The sequence below is a fragment of the Carcharodon carcharias genome, chromosome 1 (genome assembly GCF_017639515.1).
Source record: "Carcharodon carcharias isolate sCarCar2 chromosome 1, sCarCar2.pri, whole genome shotgun sequence".
Taxonomy (NCBI): Eukaryota; Metazoa; Chordata; class Chondrichthyes; order Lamniformes; family Lamnidae; genus Carcharodon; species Carcharodon carcharias.
The window spans coordinates 189,029,343-189,043,678 of record NC_054467.1 but is presented as its reverse complement, the minus strand read 5'-3'; the positions used below and the strand labels follow the sequence as shown (position 1 = coordinate 189,043,678).

The window sequence follows — 14,336 nt, the reverse complement described above, 5'->3', positions numbered from 1 at the left end:
TGGGAGGTTATGCTGGAACTGTATAAAACACAAGTTAAGCCACAACTAGGGTACTGTGTGCAATTCTGATCACCATACTGTAGGAAAATGTGATCGCACTATGGGGGCAGAGGAGGGGTGGTACAAAGAAGATTTATGAAGGCGTTGGCTAGACTGAAGAAGTTTAGTTATGAGGAAAGACTGAACAGGCAGGTTTGTTTTCTTTCAGAGGAGGCTGAGGGGAAACCTAATTGAAGTGTATAAAATTATAAGGGTCTAGATAGAGTGGAAAGGAAGGTTCTATCCCCTTTGTTGAGGGTCCACAACCAGAGGGCATAGGTTAGGGGAAGAGGTAGGAGATTTAGAGAGGATTCAAGTGGAAATCTTTTCACCCAGAGGTTGGTGGGGGTCTGGAACTCATTGCCTGAAAGGCTCATAGAGGCAGGAACTCTCCTAACATTTAAAAAGCATGGGTGTGTACTTGAAATGCTGTAACTTACACGGCTACTGACCAAGAGCCAGAAAGTGGGATTAGGCTGGATGGCTCCTTGTTCTCCAGTGGGGAAATGAATAGCCTCCTCAGTGCTGTAAATTTCTATGATTCTACGTGACAAGGTTTTTAAACTGAAGCATTAGGATAGGCGCCAATGTAGACTAGCAAAAACTGGAGAAAAGGGCAAGCAATATTTGTGAGGCAGGACATTGACAATGGGATTTTGCATGAGTTGGAGTTCATTGAGGGCAGAGCTTCTGAGTCAGTGAGGGTGGTGTTAAGAAATCATTTCTGGAAGTGACAAAAAAAAAGTGTTGATTAGGGTTTCAGCTGCAGTGGTAGTGAGGTAGGGAATAGATAGAGTAATGTTTTAAATGTGGAAGTAAGCAGTTTTGATGACGGCTGGAGAAGGCAACTGGAACTTCCACTCTGGGTTGAGCAAAGCACCGAGTCAAGGGTTATCTTGCATTACTGAAGTGAATAGTAAGAGAGGCACTTGACTCTGCAGCAAGGTTATTGAGTTTTTGGCAAAGGGTGAATACAATGAATGGCTTTGATCTTCCCAATTCAATTGGAGGAAATTCTGGCTCATCTACAACTTAATGTTGGGCAGGCAGTAGGACAGCATAGAGATATTTCTTATCCAAGGGAAATAATGATATAGTAGAGCTGGGTGTTACCAGCCACATGGAAAATCATCTCATGCCTATGAATAATATTGCTGAGGAATAGCATGTAAATCAGGAAAGGGAAGCAACTAAGTAGTGAACCTGGGGTTATACCAGAGATGACCATGTCAGGAGGTGATCCTATGTGTCAGCGGCATTAACAAAGATGAGAAAAGAACAATGCCAATGTATTCCCCCAGAAGTGAGCCACAGAGGAGACGGATGCCATGTCAACCACTAGAAACTTACAACACAGAAGGAGGAACTTGGCTCATCATGCCTGTGCACGAAAGAATGTCTAATTTAGTCTTAAACCCCAGCTTTCTCCCCACAACCCTGCAAATAAGTCCTCTCCAATTACCTTTTGAAAGTTCTCATGGAATCTGGTTATACAATCCTTTCAGGTAGTTCAATTCAGATCTTAACAACCCCCTGGATGAAAAGAAATACTAATTTCCTCTCTGATTCTTTTGACAATTTCAAATCTATGACCTCTAGTTATTGACCTGCTTACTAGGGGAAACAGTTTCTCCCTACACCTGTCAAAAAGCCCTCCTCATTTTGAATGTTTCTATTAGGAATCCCTTTAATATTTTTTGCTCTCAGAACAATTCTAATTTCTCCAGTCTCTTTAACCTAAGTACCCCATCCTTAGTATCATCCTGGTAAATATCCTTTGTGCCCTTTCCAAAAGCCTTGATGCCCTTCCTAAAGTCTGATGCCCAGAATTGTATACAACAGTCCAGCCAAGATCAAACCAGAGATTTGTAAATATTTAGAGTGACTTTCTTATTTTGTATTCAATGTCCCTATTTACAAAGCCAAGTATCCCATAAGCAATTTTTAAAACTACCTTATCAACTTTCCCTGCTACTTTCAAACATTTGTGAATCTGCAAACCTAGGTCCCTCTGGTTTTGTACCCCCCATCAGACTAGTTGCCTTTACCACCTCTACATGTGGTTTCTTCCAAGGTGCACCATTTCACTTAACCGCATTAAATTGCATCTGTCATTTTGTCTGTCCATTTCACAATGTTCTATGTTCCCCTGAGGTCTCTTACTATCCTGCTCACTTTTTACTCCATTGCCTAGTTTTCCATCCTTCCCAAACTTCTAAAATTGTACTTCCTATACCCACGTTCAGGATATTTATATATAACAAGAAACGCAACGAATCTAATAATGACTCAAGGGAGATCCCATTGCATACTCCTCTCTGGCCTGAAAGACATCCATTCACTACCACACTCTGCCTCCTATCCCATAGCCAATAAAGTAACCAAGTTACCAATGTGCCTTTACTACCATGTGCTATTTGTCAATCACATCAAACACTTTGAGAAAAATCAAAGGTGACTAACAGGAATAATGTGCTGCCATCTAAGTACATCATGGATAACTTGAGGTAGTTTCTGTGCTGTGATTGGGATGGAAGAGCAGGGAGATTTGAGGGATTCGAGCTTATGAAAAAAATTAAAAGCAGCATCTTAAATAGGGAAAGCCAAAAAGAAGTTAATGGAATACTGGATTTTATGGCAAGACAGAGAATGTAAACTTCAAGGTGTTATGGTGTATTTATATAAAACCTTAGTGAGATTACAGTTGGACCATTGCATGTAGTTTTGGGCTCCTATAGAGAGGGAGGAGATAAAAGTCCATCCATCGGGTCACCTTTGCAGAACGCACACCAAATTCAAATCAAGTTCTTTAATCCTGGTTTCCAGTTACTCTGGCCTGAGACTTGCTCTGATTAAATGAATGTGGGTTGGATTCTATAATGAGACATGCAAGGAAATGATCTAAAAAATTAACTTAATGCAGTATAGTCAAAACAAATTCAAAATTAAAGAAAAAAGGCTTTTGCAGGTTGATTATTTGTCATAACATTGTCAGAAATCATTGTTTTTTTTTGCCAATAAATTAGTCATCTCAGGTGGGCCCAGGAAGAAAGACCCGAAGTCACTCACTATCCCGACTTGGAAATATATCGCTGTTCCTTCATGTTGCTGGGTCAAAATCCTGGAACTCCTTTCTTAACAGCACTGCGGGTTTACCTACACCATATGGATTGCAGCGGTTCAAGAAGGCAGCTCACCACCACCTTCTCAGGGACAATTAGGGATGGGCAATAAATGCTGGGCTAGCCAGCGAAGCTCACATCCCGTGAATGAATTTTTAAAAATCGTCCATCAATCCTTTTGAATTTTGAAGGATCTGGCAAGTTGGTTGATGAAGCTATTCAGATTCTATATTTTTCCCCAACTTTACTTACTTTACCACAGGATGCAAGATCCTCAGCACTGCAATAGGAGAAACCTGAACAGTAATCCAGGAATGCTGAGTTTATATTTCTTTAACAAGGCAGAAGCAAATATTCCCATTTGACTTTGCTACAGCCATATAATTGTGAAGGTATTATTTGATTTGGGACATGTTCATCAAAATAACTTGAGAGGTCATTCCAGTCTTCCAGTAATATGGCTGTCGGAAGTCATGACAACCCAAATTTATGCCAAGGTACAATCTAACTTTTGTACCATGGCACGGACTTCCACTCTACACTTGAACACAGCTACACTTTGGTGACATAAGTAACCCAGCAACAACCAAGGAGTCAATGTCTTGGACTAACCTTGGAGATGATCCAGAGGCACCTATGTGATGAAAAGGTAGAGTTGAGACCTGAAATATCAGGTTTTCATAAGATAAAAAGAAATACCGTCAAGACGGGATATTTTCAACCAGATACAAGACGTTGAAAAAAGGAAGACAACTTTGTAAAGAAAGCAATTCCCTAAACTTTTTCTTTGCATTAGCTAATGGATTTAAGAAACAAGGCTCAGTTGGAAAGCATACTAACTTGCCAAAGAATAAGGTACTGCCAATATCACAAACCTTGGATGTATCCCTTGAGGATGGAAGTAGGTGATTCCAGAAAGGTGCTGCTTTGGCATCAGTACTTCTGCAAGAAACTGGGATGGAATTAACTAATTGAATCCTACATTTCTTTGCAACAGAAGGGCTCTCATCCCCTGAGCACATCTCTTTCCCTGATGCATTTGTTGGCGATAGCAGCTTTCGTTTTACTGTACATCTGGCAGAGATAGTACTTGTTTGTCCACAGGAGAAGGGTGTTTTCTCAGAGGAGAGCAGTCCAGTGCCAATAATATGTTGGGTCTCTTTCTCCGAGGATGGTGTTGTTGGTACCAATTTATTTCCAGGTGAATCTGTCTCACCATCTTCTATCAAGATACTGTCTTGGGAGCCTGTGTGTTCAATAACGTGCAAACCACTGTGAGAAAAGTGTTGTGCAGAACCATGCATAACTGGGTCTCCATCATGAAAACTAATATCCCGGTGATCTGTATAGTCACCTGTCTTTTCTACAGCCTTTTCAGAAAGATTGCCATTATCAGTTCCACAATAAGATGCATTTAGACTTTCAGTCAACGTAGCAGAATTTTTGCAGTGCACATGGATTCTTTTCTGATTGAGTTCAAGGTCTGGATGATGTTCAGTTGGACTTCTTTTAATACCCTGTTTGCAATTCCTCTGATCCAAACTATTTGAAGAGTTCGATAGGTGAGAAAATATTGAAAGTTGATACACTTTTTGAAATCTAACCTCACTTTCACTGTATCCTGCCAAAACTCCTCTTTCAGAGATGACATCACTAGAGTCCAAGCGATAGTCGTTCGTTGGTGTACCTTGGAAGCTGCCATCTGCTTGGCCTGTAGCCTGCCGAGGTACATCTTTAGATTGCTCTTTCTGAGAGGTCTCCAGATGCATGTGCCTCATGGACTGCTGTGTTTTACACCACAGAAATGTAGAAATCCAAGGGCAGAAAAATGTTTCTGTGCTTTGCAAAGATGAGGAGTCTCCTTCATGAAGTTAAACCAAAGATGCTTTTCTGGACACTCCTGTGGCACAGCATCTAAAAAAGAAAGAAAATTACTCTTAAATCAGAGAAAAAAGCTTTTAATCAGAAGCTACTTATTTATAATTAGCTCAATGCATGAAAATATTATTGTGTCCATAAAATTATAAAATCCCAGTTTTTAATAACATGCATTTTTGTAGCAAAGGCCCGTTTAAATTGTTTGAGGTCTGCCAGTCTAATTGTCAACAAATATGATGTCCTTCAAATGCAAGTGATTACCAAACTCTGAAGACTCCCAGCCTGTTTGTTAAAAAATGTAGTTTGCCAAATATTTCACTTAAAAAAATGTATTCTTATCTCTACCTGATGTGTTTCACATTTTCAATGGTCTCTTAATTTTTTGATACTTACAAAACTTATTACTTGAAACCCTCAGAACTAAACTTATTAATAATATAGAGTTTCCAATTGATTGACATGAATACACATTCTCACCATGAAGGGAGACAACAACAGCACTTATGTTGCTAATGTAAACACAATATTTTTTTCATTCATCATGGGAGGTGGGTGTCGCTGGCTAGGCCAGCATGTATTATTGCCTCTTCCTAATTGCCCTTGAGAAGGTGGTGGTGAGCTGCCTTCTTGAACCGCAGCAGTCCATGCAGTGTAGGTACACCCACAGCGCTGTTAAGGAGGGAGTTCCAGGATTTTGATGCAGCAATAGTGAAGGAACAGTATATATTTCCAAGTCAGGATGGTGAGTGATTTGGAGGGGAACTTCCAGGCGGTGGTGTTCCCATGTGTCTGCTGCCCTTCTAGATGATAGTGGTTGTGGGTTTGGAAGGTGTTGTCTCAGGAGCCTTGGTGAGTTACTGCACTGCATCGTGTACAAGGTACACACTGCTGCCACTGTGGTGGAGGGAGTGAATGTTTGTGGATGAGGCACCAATAAAGCGGGATGTTTTGGCCTGGATAGTGTCAAGCTTCTTGAGTGTTGTGGGAGCTGCACTCATTCAGGCAAATGGAGTGTTTTCCACCACATTTCTGACTTGTGCCTTGTAGATGGTGGACAGGCTTTGGGGAGTCACGAGGTGAGTTACTTGCTGCTGGATTCCTAGCCTCTGAACGCCTAGCCTCTGAACCGCTCTTGTAGCCACAGTGTTTATATGACTAGTCCAGTTCAGTTTGCGGTTAATGGTAACCCCCAAGATGTTGATAGTGGGGGATTCAGAGGTGGTAATACCATTGAATTTCAAAGGGAGTTGGTTAGATTCAGTCTTGTTGCAGATGGTCATGGCCTGGCACTTGAGGCAGGAATGTTGACAACTTGCCACTTGTCTGCCTAAGCCTGGGTATTGTCCAGGTCTTGCTGGTTTTGGACATGGACTGCTTCAGTATCTGATGAGTCGTAAATGCTGATGAACATCATGCAACCATCAGCGAACATCCCCACTTCTGACCTTACAATGAGCTGAAGATGTTTGGGTCAAGGACACTACCCTGAGGAACTCCTGCAGTGATGTCCTGGGGCTGAAAGGATTGGCTCCAAGAACCACAATCATCTTTCTTTATGCTAAGTATGACTCCAATCAATGGAGGGTTTTCCCCTGATTCTCACTGACTCCAGTTTTTCTAGGGCTCCTTGACGCTACACTCGATCAAATGCTGCCTTGATGTCAAGAGCAGTCACTCTCCCCTCACTTCTGGAGTTCAGTTCTTTTGTCCATGTTTGAACCAAGGCTTTAATGAGGTCAGGAGCTGAGTGACCCTGGGGGAACCCAAACTGAGTGTCAATGAGCAGCGTATTGCATAACCTTACCCAAAAAAGGATATACTTGCCGTAGAGGGAGTGCAGCGAAGGCTCACCAGGCTGATTCCTGGGATGGCAGGATTGTCATATGAGGAGAGATTGGGCCGACTAGGCCTGTATTCACTGGAATACTAAAATTCTGACAAGGCTTGATTTGACAAGATACTTCACAGGAATATAATCAGGCAAAAATTAAGAAAGCAAAATAAGGAGACTGGCCAAAAGTTTAGTCAAAGTGGGGGTTTTAAGGAGGTTCTTAAAGGAGGAGAGGTGGGGAGGTTTAGGGGGGAAATCGCTAGAGCTTAGGGTCTACCCAGCTGAAGGCATAGCTGTCAATAACAGGGTGTAAGAACTTGGAGGGATGGACAAGTGGTCAGAGATGGAGGAATGCAGAGTTTTTGAAGAATTATATGGCTAGTTGCAGAACACATCCTAGAGGAATTATGGGCAGGTTAGTTACAGATAAAATTTAAGACCCCAAGCACAAGATTAACCACCCTACCAGTTGAGGCATTGGCTTCTTGGGTGATCTGGACTGAGTGGGAAGGACTCCAGTCTTGAATGAGAGGCCTACACTTCCAGGTTTCATTAACTAGGCATCCCACCCCACTATTCAACAACCATGCCTAAAAAAAAGCCCATGGTGGCTTGGCTCAGACTATCTAAGCAACTCCCACCCACCTATCACAAAACCGGTTTCAATCTTCTTTGCTGCATCACATGCTATTACCAGTCAAAGAAAGCAGACAGACACTCTGATGTTCTCATTCTGTTTATTTTTATGTACAAGAGGAAATAAAACAGGTCAATAAAAAGTAGCATTCATTAGCTATTACTTCCTGTGTCTTTCAGTATATTACTATGCAGCTCACTTCAGTTACACTTGGGTAACTGTGCAAGGGTCACTGTTCTATGTTTAAGTGCTTATACCAAGAGTATATTTAATCAACATACTTAGGTTTGGAGAAGGCCACATTCATTTTAAATACTGCTGCAAAATGGCCTTTCATCATGCCAATGGACTACATCTTAGGGAATAATTAATGTTATCAACTTGGATCATACTCTAGTATTATTTTAAAAATAGTAGTACAATTAGAGTTGCATTGTACCTCTGGTTTTCAACTTCTAAATACATATTTCCCAGTACTGTACATTTTCCCAAATTTTGAAAAGTAGAAACAGAACTATTTACCTTCACAATTAACACTGTATATCAAAACTCATGAATCAAATTACCATTTGTCATTGTCATTCATTTCAATTGTTAACAGATTTGGGTTTGTGAAAGATTGGATTGTGTTCTTACAAAACTATGCTGAAAGAGCAGTTTCTGTAATAATGCAGCATTCCAGAATTTTCCGTAACATTTCTTCAATATTCCAACAAATACCATCAGTACACCAATTAAAATTTAGCAAAATTTCAAAAGGCCAATCTAATTTTTCAGCCATTTGACCCAATGTTAACCATTGTATTCCACAAACAACATTTCAAATGGTTCTAGCAGCAAAGGAACTTATATTCCAAAGAACATTTAGTCATGTAGATCAATATATAACTTCATGATCACCAGGTGTTTATTCAGCTTTTTGGGGGGGAATTTATTTCCATTGTGTGAATTACCTGTTTTTTTCTTTGCTATTCACTTCATCCTGAAAGTGAGAGACTCTGTTAATCTTTGGCTCAATTTTAGACTGGTCATTACGTACTCATGTTATCTGATGCTTTTACCAAGCTGAAGTAATTTTTTTTGTGTGTAGGAACAGCAATAAGCCATCCCACACCCCACCCCCAGCTGAGCCTGTTCCACCATTCAATTCAATTGAGTTCTTAATTAAACTCTACAGAAGAGACAGATGAGAAATGGTTAAATGGTTCCAAAAAAGTTTAAGGTTCAGTGGTTTAAAAAAAAATTTGAACAAAACATATCTTTAGTAAACGTTAGAACCATAATGGGGAAAGTGGACTGTGGAAGAAACTTAGCTACATAAACTATCAGTTTTAGAGTCAGGAAGGAAGTTGACACAGGAAGGTGGTGACAGCAGTAGCACTACATTTTTAAATTGCCTTAAATGAGTAAAATGCATCACAAAGAAATAAGGAAAAAGCTCTGTTAAGGAGGTGGAGTTTTAGTAGAGTCTTAAAAGAGGAGGAGGAGTTGACAAGGTAGAGGGGTTTGGGGGAGGAATTACACAGCTTGGGGAATAGGTAACAAAGTATAGCTGCTCCTGATGGTAGGAAGCACAAGATGACTAAATTCGACAAACAGAACTTTTAGGACATGGTAGGGTTGGAGGAGGTTACATAAATCGGGAACAGTGAGGTCGTGGAGGAATTTGAACACAAGGGTGAGAATTTCAAAGTTGAAGGACAGGAAATGATAAGTAGGACAGAATTTGGGCAGTGGAGCTTTGGATATACAGAAATCAAGGTCCCTTGTCCTCCAGCATCTTTGAACATCATCCAAGGGCAGAATATTCCCATTGTGGTATGGTGCCCAGAAACATCTACAACACTCAAGGTCAGAACAGTATTTTATACAAGCTAACTATACTTTTCCAGCACTTGCACCCTAACACATGGTTGCCCCCATCAACACCCTCACCCATACTTATTTCTTTTGTTCAGCATTTAAATTTACCCAATTACACTTCTGTGAAGTGCCTTGGGGCATCTTTCTATGTAGGCACTATTTAAGTGAAAGCTGATGATGTTATACATTCTAAAAAAAAAGTTAGCTTTTTCACCAGTTGTAACCATTGATATTTTTAAGGATGTTTTCCACTAAAACCTCAGATCACTCTCCTGTAGATTGTTCCCCTTCATTTTGTATTTCTAGCATGTAATCTTCCTCCAACTTCATGGTTTAGCAATTCTCTGCATTACCAAAATAATCAAATTTTTATTCAACCTGTCAATGTTGTTCCCCATTTATGACCCCTCCCAATGTGATATCTTGGAGAGTTTTGTTACCAGTCTATCACCGACAATGATTAATATATTATGGCAACACTGATGGCAACAACAGAACTGATCTCAATTCATTTAGAATAAAACAGGAAATGCTGGAAATGTTCAGCGGGTCTGGCAGTATGTGGAGAAACAGTTAATGTTTCAGGTCGATGACCTTTCATCAGAACTGTGGAGAGAATAACAGTTTGGGAAATGCTGAATATTTGCTGAATATCCACTTTGGGGTCTCTGAAAAGATCCTACAATTGTCCCTCCCCACTCCTATTGTGTCAGCCAATGGTTTAAATAATTCTAAGGCTTTGCCTACGCTACTATACTGTGAAGTCCATCCCATGCATGAAGAAGAATTTACAGCTATCAGTTCATTCTTGTCTTTGAAATATTTGAATTCACATCCCCTTGTCCTATATAAAGTAATTTTCTAGATTTAATCTTAAACTTCTACAGTTGATCTATCACATAGAATGGAACTTTCCATGCCCGCTGACATTGGGCATGCTCAGTGGCGCGAGCAGACAATATGGCAAGGCAGCCAAAAATCTGTTTCACGCAGTTGCGATCATCTGCACTGCTAGTCAATAGCGGGCTGAGTTTCCCGCCGTCGGATGTCGGGAACCTCATTATAATATATCTGCATATCATTATAAACCCAGCCTGGCGGAATCATCTCCGCACACTGGATCATCCAAGCAATCATGCTGACGTGTTTTGCACATAAAAGGCGTGCAATTAGCAGGCTGCACTTTGAGGGGAACCTGGAGGTCAGTGTACAGTAAAGTTGCACAGTGCTTGACATGGTCGCCTGCTGGGCTTCAAGGTTGAGGCACCACACTTTCAGGCAAGGGCACAGGCAAGTTGATTTTTCCTGGGTATCTGACAGTACAGTGCCAGGGCAAGGGCTGCCCTGCAGTTGAGGCGACTTGGGGAGTGGACAAGGGCTGCACTGCAGTTGATGGTAGTGCACAAGCATGTGCTGGGTGGGGAGATGGAAAAGGGAAGTGGCCATGCATTAGTTCAGGCACAGCCACATTGACGTACTTGGAATCAGACCTCTAGCTTATCTGCCCGCTTGAGACACAGAGGCATGAAAGAGGCACCACATATTCCAGAGGTTTTCTTCCCTCAGACACAGGCTGGAAACTAATCAGCTTTTTAGTGGGCTGCAGAACAGTTGGACGCCTGGGCACATTGTACAATCTCCATGTGAAAGCTGGCCATGGAGCAGTCACTGGTGGAGGTACTCTAAGTCCCTTGCAATGTTATCATCCCGTTTTGGATCAGTCTCCCCCATGGTTCAAGCTAACGATGCAGCTTTGTAGTGTGGGTTAGGAAATGCCTGCGCGTGAGCTGACAGCACTGCAGGCAGTCCAATGGGGCAAGCTGCAGCCAATTGGTCAGGTGGTGGGGGTGGGGTCACGGGCAGCTGAGCACCACACAAAACTCTGGCCATCCAAGAGGTGCCTAGCACTCTACAGAATGTGTTAAGGGCCCTTCAAGCTTAGCCAAAGTGGTTCCGCCACATCCAGTTGTGAATGGTGGTGGACAATTAATCAATTCACTCGAGAAGAAGGCTCCAAAATGTCCCCATTCTCAATGATGGAGGAGCCCTGTACATCACTGCAAAAGATAAGGCTGAAGCATTCACAACAATCTTCAGCCATAAGTGTCGAGTGGATGATCCATCTTGGCCTCCTCCAGAGGACCCCAGCATCACAGATGTCAGTCTTCAACCAATTTGATTCGCTCCATGCGATTAAAAAAATGGCGGAAGGCACTGGATAGTGCAAAGGCTATGGCCCTGACAATACACCGGCAATAGTACTTAAGGCTCATGTTCCAGAACTTGCCGCGCCTCTAGCCAAGTTGTTCCAGTACAGCTACAACACTGGAATCTGCCTGGCAATGTGGAAAATTGCCCAGGTATGTCCTGTACATGAAAAGGAAGACAAATCCAACCCGCCCAATTAGCACCCCATCATTCTACTCTCCATCATCAGTAAAGTAATGGAGGGGTCATCAAAAGTGCCATCAAGCGGCACTTGCTTAGCAATAACCTGCTCACTGACACTCAGTTTGGGTTCTGCCAGGGTCACTCAGCTCCTGACCTCATTACAGCTTTGGTTCAAACATGAACAAAAGAGCTGAACGCCAGAGGTGAAGTGAGAGTGACTCCCTTGACATCAAGGCAGCATTTGACTGAGTGCGGCATTGTTGAGCCTGAGCAAAACTGGAGTCAATGGGAATCAGGGGGAAAATGTGCCACTGGTTGGAGTCATACCTAGCACAAAGGAAAATGGCTGTGGTTGTTGATGTCAATCATCTCAGTTGCAGGAATTCCTCAGAGCAGTGTCCTTGCCCCAACCATCTTCAGCTGCTTCACCAATGACCTTCCTTCCATCATAAGGTCAAAAGTGGGGATGTTCACTGATGATTACACAATGTTCAGCACCTTTTGCGACTCCTCAGATACTGAAGTAGTCCATGTCCAAATGCAGCAAGAGATGGACAATATCCAGGCTTGGGCTGACAAGTGGTAAGTAACATTCACACCACACAAGTGCCAGGCAATGACCATCTCCAACAAGAAAGAATATAACCATCACCCCTTGACATTCAATCGCATTACCATCGCTGAATCCCTGACTATCAACATCCTGGGGGTTACCATTGACCAGAAACTGAATTGTACCAGCCATATAAATATTGTGGCGACATGAGCAGGTCAGAGGCTAAGAATCCTGTGGCGAATAATCCACCTCCTGTCCACCATCGACAAGGCACAAGTCAGCAGTGTAATGAAATACTCCCCACTTGCCTGGACAAGTGCAGCTCAAACTACACAAGAAGCTGGACACCATCCAGGACAAAGCAGTCCGCTTGATTGATGCCCCTTCCACAAACATTCGCTACTTCCACCACCAACAAACAGTAGCAGCAGTGTGTACCATCTACAAGGTGCACTGCAGTAACTCACCAAGGCTGTTTAGGCAGCACCTTCCAAACCCACAACCACTACCATCTAGAAGGACAAGAGCAGCAGAAAGATGCGAACACCGCCAACTGGAAGTTCCCCTCCAAGTCACTCACCATCCTGACTTGGAAATATATCCCCGTTCCTTCACTGTTGCTGGGTCAAAAACCTGGAACTCCCTTCCTAACAGCACTGTGGGTGTACCTACGCCACATGAACTGCAGCAGTTCAAGCAGCTCACCACTACTTTCTCAAGGACAATTAGGGATGGGCAGTAAATGCTGGCCCAGCAAGCAACGCCCAGATCTTGTAAATTAATTTTTAACAGAAAATCCAAACTAACCCACACGTCTATCTCTTTCATCCTTCAGGAGGAATACATGAGGAGCTTGGAGCCTGGTGGCTGAGCTTTGTGCCTCGTGGCATAGAGAGCAGAGACGAAGGAGAAAAGAGCAACAGAGAGGCCTGGCGAGGCAGAGGGAGGAGCAGCTCAAGAAAAAGGGGCAGCTGGGGATCCCACACACACCGCTGAAGAGCCACAGTGAACCGTTGCTGGTCGACACCTAGCTAGACCCAGGGTTGAGACACTCTGCCTTTTATTCCTGCAGATGACAGAGAACCAGTGTCACCGAAGATTGCGCATGTCAAGGGAACTGGTTGGTCACATCTGCCAGCAACTACAGGATTTGGGGTCACGGGGTCATGGAAGGACTCACTACCCATGGCTGTGAAAGTGACCGCGGTGCTCAATTTTTACACCAGTGGCTCCCTTCAGGGCTCCACATGTGACCTCTGTGGGATATCGCAAGCTTCCACCCACAAATGTATCCATGAGGTTATGGATGGTATCTTTGCAAAGGCACACAACTTTGTGCATTTTGCCCGGGACCAAGACAGCTAGGATGCAAAAGCAATTGGGTTTCCCACAGGTGCAGGGTGCCATCAAATACATTCACATGACACTCAGATCTCCATCACAAAAAGTGGTCAGTTATGTCAACTGCAACATTCGCTGAATGTGCAGCTGGTGTGCGACGACCAGAAACACATTCTGCAGGTCTGCACAAGGTTCCCTGGCAGTGTCCATGGCTCCTACATTCTCAGTTGGTCTCAGACCCCTGACGTCTTCCAGGGTCCACACAGGCTGCAGGGATGGCTCCTCAGGGAGGAGAGCTACCTGCAGAGGACGTGACTGATGACACCCATGGAGGCCTGCCTCAGGCTGCAACAGAATGAAAGTATAACAAGGTTCATGCTGCAATTCGTACACTGGTGGAGCAAATCATCGGGATGCTGACAATGAAGTTCCGGTGCTTGGACCGGTCCAGTGGAGCCCTGCAATATAGTCCACAGAGGGTGTTACATATAGTCATCACCTGCTGCGTGGCGCTGCAATGGGGAGAGGGGCTGGCTGAGGAGGAGATGGAGGAACTGGATGTCTCCTCCGATGAGGAGGATGTCAAGGGGGATTAGGTTGAGGGGGTCCTTGAAGGCAACGACAACGGCTTTGAGGCCATCACACTGGCCAGAAGAGGCAGGCGTGTTCGGGAGGCCC

The 14,336-nt window shown here is 43.3% G+C and overlaps 1 protein-coding gene across 9 annotated transcripts in view; it reads right to left on the bottom strand.

Moving 5' to 3' along the window:
- The window catches only part of LOC121279313 (protein FAM214B), a 163,847-nt gene that overhangs the window by 35,082 nt on the left and 114,429 nt on the right, over nucleotides 1–14,336 (bottom strand). For 8 of the 9 annotated variants that reach the window (XM_041190503.1, XM_041190493.1, XM_041190462.1 and 5 more), the window contains one exon: nucleotides 4,037–5,075. In XM_041190503.1, the coding sequence (XP_041046437.1) occupies nucleotides 4,037–4,939 (903 nt within the window). In that variant the 5' untranslated portion in view covers nucleotides 4,940–5,075. Of the gene's footprint in view, nucleotides 1–4,036; nucleotides 5,076–8,460; nucleotides 8,490–14,336 lie in introns of all 9 variants that reach the window. The other variant, XM_041190511.1, reaches the window with a different exon arrangement.